At 46.6% G+C, this 18,362-nt stretch overlaps 1 protein-coding gene across 3 annotated transcripts in view; it reads right to left on the bottom strand.

The window, feature by feature from the left end:
* ADCK1 (aarF domain containing kinase 1) overlaps positions 1 to 18,362 on the bottom strand; it is an 84,713-nt gene that overhangs the window by 46,992 nt on the left and 19,359 nt on the right. For all 3 annotated transcript variants that reach the window (XM_052782843.1, XM_052782844.1, XM_052782842.1), the window contains exon 4: positions 5,335 to 5,538. In XM_052782843.1, the coding sequence (XP_052638803.1) occupies positions 5,335 to 5,538 (204 nt within the window). The remainder of the gene's footprint in view (positions 1 to 5,334; positions 5,539 to 18,362) is intronic.

Below are 18,362 nucleotides of genomic sequence, written 5' to 3'. Positions count from 1 at the left end.
ATCACTCTGAAAATGCATCCTGCTTCACAAACCACAGCACAGGAGGTTCCTCTACCACACGTGCTTTGCTTACAAATCACAATCAAACCATTGACATATCCTGCCCCGCTCAATCAGCAAGCTCCATTACTGTATGGCTGCAGGAGGTTTCTTGCAAATGGCAAAACAGTCCTTGAACAACAGGTAAAAGCCGCAATTAACTGTGGATGAAAAGGATGGTCTCCTTGGAGGTGCTGGCTAATCAAGCAATTAGAAACTACTTCCCATTACCTGCACTCCCACAAAGCAGAGCTAGACTGACATCCTTCCAAATGACTATCCCTCCATCTGTTTAAGCCCTTTATATGATTTGGCTTCAGCAGAGACAAGCCTTGACCTCTGGGCTCTCCCCAGCCCTTTCTCCCAGCTCTGAACAAAGCAAGCACTGGAACCAACACATTCAGTCACTGGTGTGTTCTCCCTATGGAGCCTGTTTTGCACCTCAGCCTTCCTGGAGCACAGCAAACTCACCAGCAATGGTATAAGTATGTATGCAGATGTGGATACCCGGGGTCAGGATTTCTTGGGATCCCTCACTTACTTAACGGCATCTGAGACTGCTCAGCTTCAGCAATTTCCACTTGTCTCTGCTACAGCTTCAACAACTGTTAGCAAGAGGCTAACTGAGGATAAGTCAAGGGGCAAGGAGGAAGGAGAGACCCTCACTCCTGTGGCAGGCGAGTCCAGCCCTGTGCCCTACACCAGTCCCTTGCCCCCCAGGCAAAGACGCAGCCTGGATGCAGAGCACCTGGGCAGCCATGCCACAGGACACCCCAGCAGCATGGGAAAGACCTTACCTGGGACCACACTGGCCTCATGGGGATGCTAACGGCACAACCTCAGACCAGACACAGGAGCAGGGACCAGAGAACCAGCCTGACGGGAACCTGCCAGAAAGAAGCACAGGTGGAGGAACTGGGGTATTTCTGAAAGGACAGTGGTGAGAGATGGGTAGGGAAGGAGTGTTTCCCACCAAGAAAAATAACCTCCAACATGAGTTAAAGCCTGGGTAGAGAATGGAGCACACAAACACAGCAAGAGGGACAATAAGGAGTCTTGGGGAAAAGGTCAGAGAGTTGATTACAAAATGCCGATGTGTGAGGATGGGCTGGAAGCTGAGAAGCAATGGGCTCTGGAAAATGACATCTTGCTGTACACAGGAGAGAGATTACAGTGTTGCTGAGTGGGTAAGGCTATGCTGTGGCCTACTGGGATGTGCAATATGACTGCAAACCAGGAGGTATTTTAGGACTAGAAAGAGGTAAAAAAGTGTGTTGGTGTAGATAGGAGTACGCAGTGAAGCGAGGAGATGTCACAGTATCTAAACTCATTATCATTGCACAGCAGCAGAGAAGCAAAACCCACGGAGCCATATTAGGGACTGCACTGGACAGTACTGGAGCCAGACAACAGAAAAGCACCAAGGATATTTGGAAGAGCAGGGTTGTAAAAGTTGCCAAGTCATTCTGCAGCCACTCAGTCCTATGAGAAGGGATGCTCTGGAATGGCCTTGATCAGAGCCGAGAGAAGCAGATGTACTTTTGAAAGGGGAGAGTTTCACAATAGTCCGATCAGTCTTAGCAATGAGTGATTAGCTCCTCTGAGCACCTTGTCCACGGAAAACACATACAGAAAGACCTACAGGAATCCTTTCTAACAGACACTGAAGGGCTGTCAGGTGGAACCGGCTTGGCCAAACTCAGAGATGCCCCAAGTTCTGCACCTCTGCTCTGGGACCAAACTGGCATCACCTCCCCAGTATCCCTGTATCCCACAGCCATAAACCAGTCCCTTCCAACAGACCTGCCAGAGGGAGGAAATGCCCCTAATCCCAGGGCTGGCAAAACATTTCTTCCATCATTTCCAGTTTCTAAGCACAATGATTTTGTGCTTTTAAGGTGCAGCCACTCTGAAAGATTTATCTTCCAGAGCCCCTCATCAATCTTCCTCCCTAAATGTCTGGTGTCCACATTTCACCAGAAGTTGCCTAGCTCTGCTCTGCATGCACTTTGTTGAGTTAGAGAGCTTACCTGAACCAGCTATCTTTCCCTGTGTCATTAATAGCTCTGCAGAGAAAATTACAATTGTGGGGTAGGGAACATACTCGTTTCACTTTTGTTTTCCACACTTGACACCTTTTCACTTTCAGAACCTTGTTCAAGCAAAGAAAATGAAAATAGAGGGTAGGAGAGAGTCTTTCAATCGTATCTCATCACCCATTCTTATGCACACAGCTTTTCCCAGCTGCTCCAAGGAATACATCCAGAACAAGCCCAACCTGTGGTATCTCCATTGCGTCCCCAGAAGACTCTTACTCTATGATCTTGCTGGTGATCATTTCCAGGAGTCATTGTAAAGATTTCTTTGTGCAGCCTCTCCCACTGCTACTACTTGTGTCACCCTGAAAATCCCACCCCCATCTCAACCTCTTGCGTACAACACTGAAGAGAATGATCAGCTCCCACCATCACTTAGCCAAACCACTGTGGCTGAGATTAGAAAGACAGCATCTGCTCACTACTGATTATTTTTATCCCAATGATCCCTGATAGGTACACAGATTCCCCCTAGACTTAAAACAGGGTTTGACAAGGCAACCCACTAGTCAGCATATATGATGCTTCTCCTTCTGTGTCAGATCAGCACACATGCCATTTGCCTTTACGTCAGTCCATTAGCTCGTGCAGCAGAGCTACATGCTGCAGCTCCCAGTCTCCAGCCATGATGCCGGCCTAGAATGGGAGATCCCCCATCAGCAGGATGTCACGCAATTCTGCATGGTGGCAACAGAGCTGTGTTGAACTGCTGTAAACCTACCTCACAAGCCCTCTGTCTGCTCAAGGATCAGTCCCAGTGGCACGGTCTCCATTTACGCCAGTTTTCCCACAAAACCACTCCATTCATCAAACATCCAAGCCTCTGATGAGACTCTCAGGAGCAGGTCACATCAGAAGACAGACTATTTCTAATTGACTGAAGATACAAAGCTTCTATACACAAAATTGGCTTTTTTTGGATCTTCATGCCCTTTTGCAAGCTCTTGCCTACTTTGTCAGCTTGTCACACTCCTCCCTAGGTATCTCTGTATTTCCAGTTGCTATTTCTTCCATTTGTTCTGCACTGATCCAAACTGTATGTAACTACTTCCTGCCTACACTTGAGATTCATCTGAGGAGCCTGCTCCTGCACCTGATGGGGGAACTGGAAGGCTTACCACTGAATTCGAGAGCAGCAGGGTTAGGCTTAGGCGCCCTGGGAAGGTTCCCTCACTGTCATTTTCTCTTCTATTTTAATTCATTTGCAAGTTCCCAGGTGTGATGCTGGCCCCAAGGGGGAAGGTTCCATGATTTCTCTTTGCACTCTCCTCTGCCCTGACACTCCAACCTTGCCCTTCTGCCATCTATATTTCAGTGAAGTATATCATATTTAAAATGTACTGAGGATGTAGCTACGCTGGAATTAAATTTGTTCCTGAAGTAACCCTATTAAATCCTCTGGGCTCCAGCAAAGACAACTTTGGTGCATTAGGTTCCCCAAATCCTTTTCATTTTTTAATGTCTTGATTTGGTACCTTGTAGCTAATGGACATGGGCATTTACCTCGGCTTTTAATACTGCCCAGTTTCACCAGCTCCTTTATTTTTATACGTTATTCTCTTCATTTCTCTCTTTTGTCATTGCTCTCTTTCTCTCATTAGCATTTCCTCTCTATCCCTTTCTTCCCAATTCTACCTTTTTTTTTCTCCTTCTCTCTGTCTCTTTAAAATTAAATATTGCCCAGCACTGCCCATGTGGGTGAAGTGAATGCTAAGAAGGAAGGCTGCTGTGGAGACTGGATTCGAGCTGCCTCGCTGGGAATCAATGAGGCATGGAGGGTTCGTCTAGCTCCCAAAAAGCTGAAAGAAACCGGGGCGTATCAGTGGCAGCTGAACACGCGCTTCAGAGAAAAGGGCCCACCTCTGAGCACCTGCCTCAGCCTCTGCAAGATGCCACAGAAACTGAGCCAGAGGTAGCTGCTGCGGTAATTTAATGGGGGCTAACCTTGGGGTGGCTTTCCATGGCTCCTGTGGAGGGGAGATTGCCGCATGGAGGCCCATGGAGCTGCAGGGAGGAGCCAGCCTGCCCTGCTCCATCTATCAGCTGAGCTATGAAACACAGCTAGTACCAGCCATGCTACAAGGATGCAAAGCTGAGAGGGAGCATCTCGCAGGTCAGGGGCTGACGTTAACCCTGCCATTAAACTGCAGGGAAATATTAATTGTCATTCCTGACTAGATGATACCTAGACCCTTAAACTACACATAGGCAGACCCACACCATCCAAATCTGCCCCTAATATACCCAACTAGGTGCAAATACTTCACTTACCGCCTCATGTTCCCCCCATACCTCCTTACCACACAGTCAGACAGCCCAGAACAACCCAAAACAGCCCCACAAACCTCTATATATGAGTAACAACAGATGTACACACTGCTTCCCTTCTTCAACCTCCTGTTTTCCACCCTCTCACACGCACCTTCTCTACCACTGCCTTTGCACACTGTTGCCTCCTGCCTCCCTCTCACCATGTCAGTTGTGATCCTTGAAACACCCCTCCTCAACCTGGCCTGGAGTGTGAGAGGACATCTTCTTGTAAGGGGCAAGAGGCAAAGTAGCAGAACACCCTCTCTAAACACTGTGGTTACTCCCCTTCTATCTAATGAACAGGCACCTACCTCTGACCTCAGCGCTGTGGGCTGCCAAGGGTTAATGGTGACAGAGACTCCTGGACTACTGCATTACCTGACTGCAAGCACCAAAAGTGATTTATGCTATTATTTTCTTCGGGGGTTAATTAGGGGCTTGAGAAACTAAAGGGCTGTCAGTGCTAGCTGGAATTGGTCTAGTGCAGCCAGGGGAGAGCAGTCGTCGCTCCCAGAACTCTGCTAATATATCTTTGTCCTGAACATCAGTACCTCCCACCCCTCAGTGTGGCAGACGGCCCTCCATCCTGACCTCCAGCAACCCTGTTAGTCTTGGCAGAACCTCTGGGGTACGCTGCTCTGCTGAGCACCTGGCAGCTTTCGCACCCTTAATCCTCTGTTATCTTCTCCTTTCCTAAGCTTGCCAATAATGCCCATCAATGCACAGGGAAATTTCACATGGCATTCTCCCAGGGGCAAGGAGATATCTCCCCTTGGCATCTCTCGCAACTGAGGACCACCACGGACCTCCTTGCTCCTGTTCTCCTTCCTCTAGCTGCCCAGGGCTTGCTGAGGCCTGAGAAGCCAACACAGGCTATGGCTGCCCCTACCTCTTTGCCTAGATCCTCACGGATAACTTGCTCAATCTCCTGCCTGGTGCTCTGCGGGGCCTGGCTGTGCAGCACTTTGAGGGTGCGGGTGTACTCTTCAGGCAGCAGGTAGTCAAGCGCTCCCAGGTGCTGTCCCACCTTGATGAAGGTGCCTCGGTTGGCACAGCACAGCTCCCGGAGGCGCTCAGCAGAGCGCAGGTGCACCTGTGGAGAGACCAGAACATCAGCCAAGCCCTTTTGCTCTCTGTTACATGTACACGCCCACATACATACCTTTTATTTGTCCAGTATTTTAAACAGACCAGGGATTTCCCTTCTTAATTTTGGGCATCATCATCTAATGTGTCGGCTAAGTATTAGGACTCTGGCTTGATTTAGAGGGGCTGAACCAGTCCAGGACAAGATGCTCCAGAGTATAAGGGGCTTTGACACTTGTTTGCACAGGCACCATGATCAGTGACAGCACATTAGTTTTTGGCTCTGTCCAGGGCTACATTCTTGCACAGAATAAGATGTCCAGCCATAGGGCAGCATTGATTTGTCACTGTGATCCACCACTACAACGCAGAGTTTGGGAACCCCTTGTCAAAAGACAAAAGTCAGGACCACAGCCATGTATGTTACACTCTTAGTGTGAGCGCAGTGAATTAAAGTGAGAAGAAAACCACAGATACCATCCCAGAAACTTCCAGGAACTTGGAAGAAGAATCTGTTAAAAATCAAAACTACAGAGGTCTATTTGGCAGTGAGGAGGACAGTATGTGGGCAGTCCTTCCTCTTCCTCAGCTCACTCTGACACACCACAAGGGGAAATTACATCCCTCCAGTCCAGCCAGGTCTTACTGCTTACATTGCCAACAAAGTTTGCAGTGACAGTGGGTTTAGAAACTAAGAATTAGCAGGCTTGCCAGCTTTGCTCACACTGGCCAAAATACAGGCACCAAATGACAAAACCCATCACCAACCACTTGCCTGGTCTGGATTTCAGCTCCTGAGGTTCATTGTGCCTCTCAAGAACAGAACAGCCACCACATCCTTCAGTGACAATGATTTATTCTGCTTTTATTACTCTCACTAGAAAAGCCTCCTGCCAAGGACACAGCTATACTCAATATTCTTTAATAAACTTTGGATAAGTTTACCCTGATAGATTAATAAAATCTAAGAAAATCATTGACAAAAAATAACGCTGCACCCATCTCCTGTTAATGCCTGACACCCATCTGCATGGAGGCTCCTAATTCCTCTGGCTTCTGCATCAGAAGTCACTGAAGGTCAAATCCTGTGTCTACAGACCTCATCTGCCCAAGATCCTGAGGTGAGGGACTCCACCAAAAGCCTCAAATTACGTGGCAGAAAGGAACACCACCACAAACATGCATGAACACCACACACACCCACCCCATTCAGTGGCTATCTTTGCCCTCCATGCAAAGCAGTGCCGTGTCACACCACAGGACAGGGCGAGTGTCTCGCATTTGGGAACGCATCAGGGGACAGACTGGGTGCTGAGCTGCAAGTGCATGAAACGCAGGCCTAGGGGAGTGTGAGGAGAAAGCCTAATGTGCAAGTCTCACACTCAGCGTCTGAGACTTGACAGCTTGATGCACACATGCACACACACACACGCACACACACACTTTCCTAGGTGGGCGCGCACGGGCAAGCGTAACTCGCACTAGGAGAGTGAGCTTCCCCCAGCATATTCCCTGCTCAAAAGCACTCGCAAATACATAGGCAGAAAATAACATCCACAAGCATGACTGAAGTCTCCCCCATTATTGTGCTGCATTTTACACACCAGCTTTAAAGCTCCTGCTGTAACAAGCAAGCCTCTGCCCTGGCTGTTTCCCTGCTCTCCTCTCCTGTTCATGGCGGAGGCAAAAGCAGGCCAAAAGGGGACAAGGAAAGGAAGCTGTGAAAGAGGACGACAGAGCAAGAAAAGCAGGGAGGGAGTAATGGGATGAAAGAGAAAAGGAGTGGGAGGGAGAGAGCCAGAGCAGCTGGGTAGTTTGTCACAGCACCTGGAGTGCAGCCCATTACAGGGAAACAGCTTTTATGCAGCTCCAATAACCGCCCTCTGCCCATTGCCTCCAGCCATGGAGGAAACCCCCCACCAGCAGCGAAGGGGAAGGGGAGCGGTGGCCGGCATCGGGCTACCACAGCCCAGGGCACCGGCTGGAAACAGTGGCAAGGCTCCTTGCAGATGTGCTCCAAAAACCCCAGCACTGAGCACGGGCCAGTGCAGGGCCCTGCCACCTCCCACAGGCACAGCCGGAGCCCATCAAATGACTCCAGGCTGCGGCATGGCTCAGGGCAGAGTGGCAGCAACCCTGGGGCTGTAGCACGGTGCTGGGCATGAGGCCAGGCAGCGAGCGCAGGGTAGAGGTGCTGGCTCCAAAGCACCTACCCATCCCACATGGATCGCCAAGGGAGATGGAAAAAACAGGATGGAAGACTCACATAGCTGAAAATGCAACTGGTTGGTGACACACTGGGATGCAGGGTGTATCTTCACGTCGGTCACTGCTGAGAAGGAGGCAGAAATAGCCTCTCTCTCCTCTAGCATAAGGAGAGAGGAAATTTTGGCCCTCCCAAACTTATCCACCCTGTAGAGAACCTGATTGGCCTCATGGACACAGCAGTCCTGGCCAAAAGAGACAAGAGCATCCTTACAGAGGGCTCCAGGAACAAAACAGAACAGAACCCCCATGCACAGCACCCTCCACCATGCTCTTACAACTGGCTTGGCTAAAACTCCTAAGAGACAGCTGCCCTGGCTGGCTGTCCGGACCAGGGAATGCCAGCTCCTGCCCCTGCTAAAGAGACAGAAAATGACCAGGCAACTTATCTCAGAAGAAGGAAATCTATCTGTAGCCCCACATTTTACAAAACTCCAGTCCACATTAGAGGCAGAAGTACAGTGAGAATGAAGCAGGACTGTGAATGTAGCTTCCAAGGTTTCTTTTCTTATCAACCAGGTCAGGATTTTTAGCAGAAAAATGTTCATAACACTATCTATTAATTGCCTGGATCTCCCCAAGCTAGGTCACGGTCCAGATGCAGCACTTGTTTCTCTGACAGATGACCTTCTCCTAATCATAGGCAAAGTAAGAGTGCCACATTCCTACTACTGTGTCCGATACTGCTGACCAACGTTTCTGTCCTACCTTGAAGAAACTGCAGCATAAATGGAAACCCCCAGAATGGCTCAGAGCTTTTCTCTGAGAAATCTCACAAGATACTGCTCTTTGTTGCACCAGCAATACCTTGAAGACTCTTCTTATCAGGGAAAAGAGCTGGGAACAACAGCTAGTTAGACATCGACCCGTTTGTATGCATCATGCCTTGGAGCACACTGCAGAGAAAGGAGGCATTTCATGTACCGAGGATTACCAAGAATAAGCCTCCCTCGGGAAGCACTTCAGATCACAAATGCTGTCTGAGTATGCACATGGTACTGGGCGTCTCTTTCTGTCTCAAACCCCTTCCCCGAATTTCAGCAGGACAAATTCTCCAGACTCATGTGGTTTACCTAAGCCCTGGGTAGACTGGGATTAACATCGTTTATTAAAATTGTTCCATATGGGCCATAGTGAAAGTAACAACTGTCAGGTATGGAGAGGAGGCACCTCTGGGATGAAGCACATACTCAGCAAGCAGAGCTGCAAAGGGACATTTTTTAATCTACCCTTGATGTACAAGCAGACCTGGCTTCTCAAGTAGACTGGCCATACAGGATTGTTGTGGTTTAACCCCAGCCAGCAACTAAGCACCACGCAGCCACTCACTCACTCCTTTCCCCACTGCAGTGGCATGGGGGAGAGAATTGAAAAAAAAGTAAAACTCGTGGGCTGAAATAAAGACAGTTTAATAGGACAGGAAGGAAAACAATAATAAAATAATAATAATAATATAAAAAAGAATTGGAATATAACAAACAAGTGATGCACAATGCAATTGCTCACCACTCACCAACGGATGCCCAGTTAGTCCCCGAGCAGTGAACCACGCCCCCCCCAGCCAACTCCCCCCAGTTTATATACTGGGCATGACATCATATGGTATAGAATATTCCTTTGGCCAGTTTGGGTCAGCTGCCCTGGCTGTGTCCTGTGCCAACTTCTTGTGCCCCTCCAGCCTTCTTGCTGGCTGGGCATGAGAAGCTGAAAAATCCTTGAGTAATCTGGGAAATTATAGTCCTGCAAGGTCTTATTCTGTATTGACTAAATTAGTTGAGACAATAATTTTAGAGAGTACTAAAAATCATCTAGCTAGATGTGATACGACTGAAAAAAGCCAACAGGGATTTTGAGAGGGAAAAAAATCATTCTTCACCAGTCCACTAAAATACTCTGAGCATGTTAATGCAATGGTCAATAGAAGAGAAAAGGGAGACATTTATTGGGACTTTCAAGTGGCGTTCAATAAATTCCCTCACAAAGAGTGAAAAGAAAACTGAGTAATTATTGGAAAAGATGCAAGAACATCACTTGCTCATTTTATCCCATTGCCAGCTCAGAATTCCCTCTCTGCAACACCAAGCCCAGCACTACAAACAGCAGCAGTGGGGGACTCTCTAGTTAGGACAAGGCTGCAATATTTAGTGATGTTTTTACCACAGCTTCATTTCAACCTGCTCTGAGTTCTTTTAGATGAGGCGATACTGCAGAAGCCCTGTCTATGTTAGCACCTGCAATGTTGTTACTTCCAGTGAGGCTGAACTAGCACTGCAAACACTGAGAAATGTGATGAAAAAGGAAAGCGCCCACAAGGCAGAAGGGGCTCTCTGCTATAAATGGGTTGACCTGTATCACTGTCAAAAACAAACAGCGGAGTGTCCCATTACACCCATTCTTACACCAAGGTTTAACTTCCCTGCTAGTGGTCTGGCAAAGGAGAGAATGGTGCAGTGACAAAAATTCCGTGAGATGCAACAAACATTATTCACCACTATGGAAAAATAAGCCCTGCCAAGTCCCTACCAAAGACAGGTGAACAATCAATAGACTGGCAGATCACCCTCAGCATAGACGGCTGCAAGGTTACACACATTGGAAGGTGCCATTTCCTGCCCGCACACACTGATGGGCTCTAAATTAACTGTAACCACCCAACACTTGCATCACATTGTTGTGGGCTGCTCAGCGAAGGAACCTGCTCAATGCACAGTGGGGGTCAGGAAAACCCAAACAAGCTGTTTGACTGTGTTAAGAAAGGAAAAAAGAAAAACTTTAAAAATATCAAAATGCCATTTTATAAATTGAAAGCACAACCTCACCTTGGATTCTGGACATCCCATCACAAAAAGAGGTACAGAAGAAAAAGAAGAGGACAGAGAAGGATGGGAAAAAATTATCAGGGACTTGAAGAGAGTCTATAAAAAAAGAGATCTGAAATGTTAGGGGACTGTTTAGATTAGAGAGAGTTGATGCATAAGAGAGAAGAGTTATATGAAATAATAAAAATAAAATCTCCCATTCCTATTTCCAGCTCCCACAAATCAGCAAATAATAGGGCATTCCACAAAGCAACAACTGTTTTTAAGGTGTTTTTACATTGCATTTTGCACAGTACAGCATTAACCAGTGGCACTCACTGTCAGAGGACAGAGAAGCCAAGAACTTAATGGAATTCAGAAAGGCTTTAGACATTTATGATAAAACAACCATACCTGATTTTATATGGAGCTTTTAATCTCTAAAAGTGCTTTTACAAAGTTCTTTACAGAACTCCGGATCGCTATCCCCCATTTTACAGACTCATAAGAACATTACGTGTAATAAAATGTCTAAAGGGCTTTAAACACTCTTGCTCAAGGCATTAAGACAAAAATTACCCTATTGATTGGCCACAGTGAGAGACAGAATGCAAACAGGGTGCACTGATGCTCCCAGCATCATTAAAATTTTTAAAGAACCTATTTGGTATATCCAGCTCCCACATTCCGGTTAAATCGGTCACCCCTTCTGCTGGGTCCAAGGATCTTCTGTATTTACTAAACTACCTGCCATTGCAAGGACTTAGGACACTGGTGATGGACTCTTGCTTTCTTCCCGTGGCACAGCAGAACTGCTGCTTATGGTCTTCCATATTAAGCCTTTGGGATGCTGGGAAGTATCCTGTGACACACAGTGTGTGGGAACATCCAAGGCATATATGCTGTCAGCCATCCTGGACAATACAGCTCTTCCAGGAATGCCTGCAGTAGCAGGAGACTGGACTGGAACAGCCAGGCTGCCCCTTGGACCCCATACAGAGGGAAGAAAGGATGTCATCGCACCTCTGTAGTGGGTATCCCCAAAACACAGTAAGTCGGGGAGGGAGAAAAGACATGTCAGAGAAGACAGGAAAGGAACCTGGCCACAGTCCTTTTCTCTTCCACCCCTGATAATGACACGGCCATATGCACACAACTGGTAAACTATAGAACAGCTTTAGATGACCCAGAGCAGCACAAACCAGAGAGGAAAGAAAGGATGTCCACCTCAACTTAACACAGTGAGAGAGTAAAATCAAGTGCCAAGCCAAAAGATCTGTGAAGATGTTTAGGGAGGATACAGCTACTGGTGAAGTGAATAGAGTACTTGGGTGCTTTAAAAACAGCAACAGAAAACCTAGAACCTATTGCAATGACAGTGTAGTTGCGTCTAAGGGGCTGTTATCTCCCTCTTTCAACAAATCTGAAGAAGTATACAGTTAATATAAACTACTATAACCTTCACCAGCACTATCAGCCTGGTAATCAAACTGACTGACAGCAGGGATGCTGCAGGGAGACATACAACTCTAAATGGAACTGCTATTGCCTCCTTTTTGTACTATCTTTCCTGCCTACCTTTTACAAAAGCTCGTTCCTAGGCACACCAGATATTTCCCATTCAAATGCTTCCTTATACCAATACTAACTGATAATACTGCTGATCACAGACAGATCCATGTCTTTAGAATTAGAATAACTCCTCGTGCAATCTAGCCCACTATCTAATAATTCATTATTTGTGTAACTTATGTATAACATTCCTAAAGATTTACCTATGGGTCTCTGCCTGCCCATGTGAGAGTAGGGCATTCTATATGTTCACACTTAGGCAGGTACATTGTTACCTTTTCAGACCTATACTTTTTAGTTAGTTCCCCTTCGTGCAAACCCTTATTAAAAAGTTATACCCCTAATTCTCAGTTTTGACTTCCGTAGCTCAAAATAGTCCTAGCAGAGATTAAGATCCTTCAGAAATTCTGGCACAACAGTTGGTTGCCAGTGGGACAGCCAGGAAGTGAGAAAGAGAGCTTTATAGCTTGCAAAGGATAAAGGACGGAGATGATCCCCTAGACTAAAGCGACAATTTCTTAGCTTCTCAGTTTCACAAACATGGGAACAAGGAGTCGCACAACTAGCAGGATGGCCAGTGAACTCTGTACAAATGGAAGGATATACACAGTGAGCCTGCATCAGACAGCTGAAATCTGGTGTTGGTGCTGGGGCCTTGTATCACCAGTGCTAAAGGCAGCTGAAATTAAAGAAAACATGTTTCATGATTTGTGCAAAACTTCCCTGGAGATCACAAGGGATTTTTCCAAACTTAGGCCAGCCCATTTCACACTGAACAGATGAGCAAGGTCCCACCCTCTGAGCCATCAGGACTCTGAATTTCCACACACAAGCACACACAGACATTGACCTCCCACCTACACTACACATACTCCCACACTCTTCTCGCTGATACCCTGATTCACAACATGGTTCCTAACAATGCATATAGGTGACTAAGGGGTGGCCTAGCAACGAACCCCTAGTTTGAGACGCCACTTGGTTCAGGAAACATTTACACTGGGCTGAGGTCCATCTCTTCAGCCAGCCACTTCCCAAGCTGCTCTGGAGAGCAGGAAGCAGTGTTGCTTGACCACAGCAAATAGCACCAGCAGTCACCTTGCTGAACCCTGCCCTTGCTGGCTGGTGCATGCACAACCAGCACTGATCGCCTGCTTGTGTTCCATCTTCATTTTGCTCCAAGCTCGGTCATTTGTGCTCTGATTATCTCTCATTACTGACGACCTTGCTGTAATGAGTTTTAATCTGCCTCGTATTAATTAGAAACATTTTCATTAGCCAGCTCAATTTTAGGTAAATAGCTAATAGAAGCAACTGAGCTGCAATTAGTTATCTGTGGGGCAGTTCAGAAGAAAAATCAGATGGGAGCAGCTGTTTCACCTCTAGACACCTCTGTGATATAATGCACTATTCTGTCTAAGTCTCCTGAGCAGGGAGAACAAGGAGCACAGGGAAGGTATGGTCAGAGACAAGGGGAAAATAACACGCTAAATAACTGGGACGTAGCGCTTCTATGGCTATAGCATTACCTGTCTATTCTCTCCCACTAACAGTTCCAGATCAAACTGTTGAATACAGGAATATGAGAGTCAAGCTGAGTCCTTTACACCTACAGACATCACCTCCAGTGAACAAGGTTCTGCTCTTAAAGCTGTTTTACCGTGTGACTGTACAACAGGTCCTTCACACAGGCTCTCTTTTAGGGCATGTACGTTTATGTGAATGGCACTTACACATGAGGATAAGATCAGATCAGATTTGCATGAGACAGAAGGACCAGACCTATGCATAATACTTGCAAAGTCAGCAGGTTCCCAAAAGTGCCCTCAGTGCCTTGTTGTCCTGATAGGCTTGGTATACAAAGAGATCTGTCCTGTGCTTCGTTGCAAAGCACCCATGGAGGATAGGAAGTAATTCAACAGCATGGCTGCAGAAGGCACAGAGACATTTACAGAAGCCGCAGTGAAATTAGGCACATGTCTCAATCCATTGATCACAGTGCCTGCAGCTCCTGTTACAGAGGCAGGTGAAATGATAATAAATTTGACACAGCATCTCTCAAAATCTTGCTAACAAAATTAATTCAGCTCAGCTTGGATCAGACCATATGGGATGGCAGTGAAAACAACTGAGGGCTGTAAAGACACCATCTTATATGGCCTTGTCTTTAGCTGTAGCGGGGGGCTCCCAGCCATCAGTTTTATTAAGCCCTGTTTTATTGCTATTTTCAGTTGCTATAAGGAACAAGATCAACCGAGATGTGTGTTACATTCAGGAGTGTTCCCTAAACAGGAGCTGCTGACACACCCTACGGAAACCGTAGACTATTGACTGAACAGCAAAAGACAATGTTGTGCAGGGACAATGACCTGAAGGGATAAGACTCCCCAGACAGCTATGTCAATGTAAGGAGACCCTGGGAAGGCAGTAGCATAGGAAGTGAGGGCTGGTCCTGGGTCATGGGGAGGGTGGGGGGAAGAGCTCAAATAAGGGCACAGTAGGAATCAGCTCTCACTGAATCTCATACGGTTATGGCTATGCATAGGGAGGCTGTCCATCGGGGAGAGGGGTGTAGAGATGGTCTCTGCACTTAAAAAAAGGTCTGAAGTCCCAGATAGACTAGAGAGAGCAAAACAAACAACGAAGAGTACATCAGGAGCCACTGCAAGACAGATGAACCACTATGGTATAAAAGAGAAAGCGTTTCATGATGTGTCCTCAATAATAAAATGAGATGGTGCCAAGAAGGCTGACCTGGTAACATTTTCCAACTACTCAAGAGGTCAGACACCGTAAACAGGAAGGGAAACATACAGGGTGTTACGAGGGTTAGTGAAGAGGTGGAAGATGAGATGAAATGAGTATCAAGGGAATCTGTTCAATGCTGAATATTCCTGGCCTTCAAAGCAAAGTGAAGGATCGTAGCAGCAGGGATGAGGATGGACATCCAACAGCTTCTTCCCTTAGTCCACACATCCCATCCTGCAATAAAATGGAGCTGGAAAAGCCATGGGCTCCACAGGAAGCACCAACAGACAGAAGATACACTGAAAGACACACTGAAAGGTGAGGTTTATCAGGATGGATAGCCCCAGCACCAAAAGAAAGATGGAGAAAGCTCAGCTAAGCCTCATCTAGTTCAGCAGCTGAGGGTCAAGACAGGGTAGCTTCACACAGTCTGCTCTCCTAGTGTGGGTGTGCAGGGAAGAAGGAAGCGCAGAGGCAGCTGTTGCAGCTGAAGGGGAGAAATCATCACATCCACTTTGTCAACGCCAAAGAATCTGGGCTGACGTTTTTCTCTTTCCAACAGTCGAATCCCACCCTACCAGCTGCACATCACAGCTGACCTCCAGTCAGGACCTATCTGAGTCAACATCAGGCGATTAAACCGTGCAACAGCAGCTTCTTCCCCTTGTACACGTACAACTTGTCTCTTGGCAGGTCACTCCAATGGCCAGGGGAGCAGAGCAAGCAGGCTCCCTCTCCTACAGCCACCCAGACGGGCACCAGCATTCAGCTTGGTCACAGAACCCAGAAAGAAGGGTTTCCATTGCAATCTCTCTAGAGATCTCAATACAGCCCCTTACCAAACTGAGAGAGACAGATTCATATCCCCTTCTTTAATCTGAGAAGCTCTGACCTTTAAAGTACAGACCTCTTCCCATAGGAACACGATGCCTGAAGAGGAGAGAGACAGTAACACATGAAATACCTAGAAGTGATTAAATTGGATTGACGAGGAATTCAGAAAAGATAACAACCATGGGATTACACTGTCAATTCCAAAAAACTGCAGTGACTGTCACAGCACCACATCCAACAGATAGAGAGAGGCTGCAGTGCCAGTAAGTCATCATCAATGGCAAAGTGCAGTTCTACTTCTAAAAGTGCCTATGGTGAAAAAAGAAAAAAACCAAGAAATGTCCCCTTGTTACTCAGCAGGTCTGTTCCCTTCTGGGTATCAGTCAGAATTGCTGACCTCAGTGAAAAAAAAAAATATATAAATTACTCCAGCTTTTTCATCCAGCTCCACACCAAGAAAGGCAGCCGGTGTCTATTAGTATCCCAGCAATGTTACCACTATGGGAGACTGAGCTGGCGTCTCTTCTGATTCATACACAATCAATAGACTTGTTAAACTGCAATTAGAAGGTCAGATCCTTCCTTGCAGCCATTCCTGTGCTTTCTCACTGAAAACAATAGCTTTGTGCAGGTGCCAATGAAAGCAGAATTTGGAAAAAATGGGCTTATGTGGGTGACAGTGAAGGTAGCATTTCGTCTACTGAATCCTTACGGCTGCGAGGAACACAAGCAACAGAGAGAACCTATATTGGCTTTGAGAGTGCCACTTTAAAATAGCATGAGATAAAAGTTTAATAAAGTAAAACACATGAATATTTGACATGGCACCAAACTGAGATGAACAAAAGGAGAGCCCAGGTGAGGCCGCATGTTGGTTATTCATTATCCAGAGTAGATTACTTCTGCTCCCACAATAGGCAGAAGGAATTACCCCCAGCAGTACCAGAGCTAATTGCCTTTGTTGCAGCTGGTACCACAATGAATGATACTGTACATGTCTCCCCTGCACTTGGCTGTGGATCACCAAGGTTGTGAAGGGAATAAAACTGAGATCATCTTCATATACAATTACATATTCAAGATTTTGCCCCTTCCATTGCCAGTTGTTGAGTTTTCCCTCTCATGTAAGAGATGAATGAGCATTCACAAGTCAGGGATGCTGCATTTGTAAATGTCAAACATATTATAAGAACCTAGAGTAAAACAGTCAGTAAAGCTGTTGGATATCTTGTCTCATTCTCATTTTAAGAAAACGGAGTGTCCCTGTACCCGCAGACTCATTGTCAGCCATTATTTTATTTACGAGGAATTGAGTACAACAGGAAGCAGTATATGGGGAGCTGGGCACACAGCCAAGAAGAAAAGGAGCAGAAACCCTCCACCTCCATGTTACCTATTGCATCCAGGATCAGAGGTGGTTCAACCTACGACATTATAAAACAGATTTCTGCACAATTGCCTGTGAAGGAATATCCCTATCCTTATCCCCCATCCTTCCAGAGAAGCACCTACAAATAGCAGGAAATGGGCTTTATCAAGCTGTGTCATGGTTTAATCCCAGCCAGCAACTAAGGCCCACACAGCTGCTCGCTCGTCCCCCCTCCTGGTGGGATGGGGGAGAGAATCAGAAGGGTAAATGAGAAAACTCATGGATTGAGATACAGACAGTTTCATAGGTAAAGCAAAAGCCACACACACAAGCAAAGAAAAACAAGGAATTTATTCACCACTTCCCATCAGCAGGCAGGTGTTCAGCCATCTCCAGGAAAGCAGGGCTCCATCACGTGTAACGGTTACTTGGGAAGACAAACGCCATCACTCTGAACGTCCCCCCCCTTCCTTCTTCTTCCCCCAGCTTTATATGCTGAGCATGATGTCATATGGTCTGGAATATCCCTTGGGTCAGTTGGGGTCAGCTGTCCCGGCTGTGTCCCCTCCCAACTTCTTGTGCACCCCCAGCCTCCTCGCTGGTGGGGTGGGGTGAGGAGCACAAAAGACCTTGACTCTGTGTAAGCACTGCTCAGCAACAACAAAAACATCCCTGTGTCATCAACTCTGTTTTCAGCACAAATCCAAAACATAGCCCCATATTAGCTACTATGAAGAAAATTAACTCTATCCCAGCCAAAACCAGCACAAGTGGAAATCTAGGGTGGATTTTTTCTTCATTTAAAAGATGCTGATTACCACATATCACCTGTGCAATACCCCAAGGGGCAGGGTAAGGGATGCCTGGTCCATCACTATGAAGTTACAACTTCTCTGTGGAGAAAATTGCAAATTGGGCAGTGCTTGCCACGATTTAAAAAAGAAAGCACCGTCTAGGAATCCAGAGGTTTCAGTCTGCATCTCACAAAAGCAAAAGTCAAGGTTCCTTTATCAAAAGGTGGAGAATCTGGTATAAGAGGCTAACACTGGACAAAAAAAACAAAGATGACACTGCAGTGGAGATAATAGGCAAAAGGCAATCTCCATCAACAGGGTAGTCAAAGATAGCTAATTTCTAACCTTGGCTAGAAGGTAAATAGTAAACTCAAGACAAAAGGCCTATCACAAAGGCAATCAGTGCAAAACCTGACAGAAAGATAATACTGACAAAGATCCTCCAAAGAAT

Source organism: Harpia harpyja, chromosome 3 (assembly GCF_026419915.1).
Source record: "Harpia harpyja isolate bHarHar1 chromosome 3, bHarHar1 primary haplotype, whole genome shotgun sequence".
Lineage (NCBI taxonomy): Eukaryota > Metazoa > Chordata > Aves > Accipitriformes > Accipitridae > Harpia > Harpia harpyja.
Note: the sequence above shows the minus strand (reverse complement) of the source record. Positions and strands in the feature narration are given on the sequence as shown.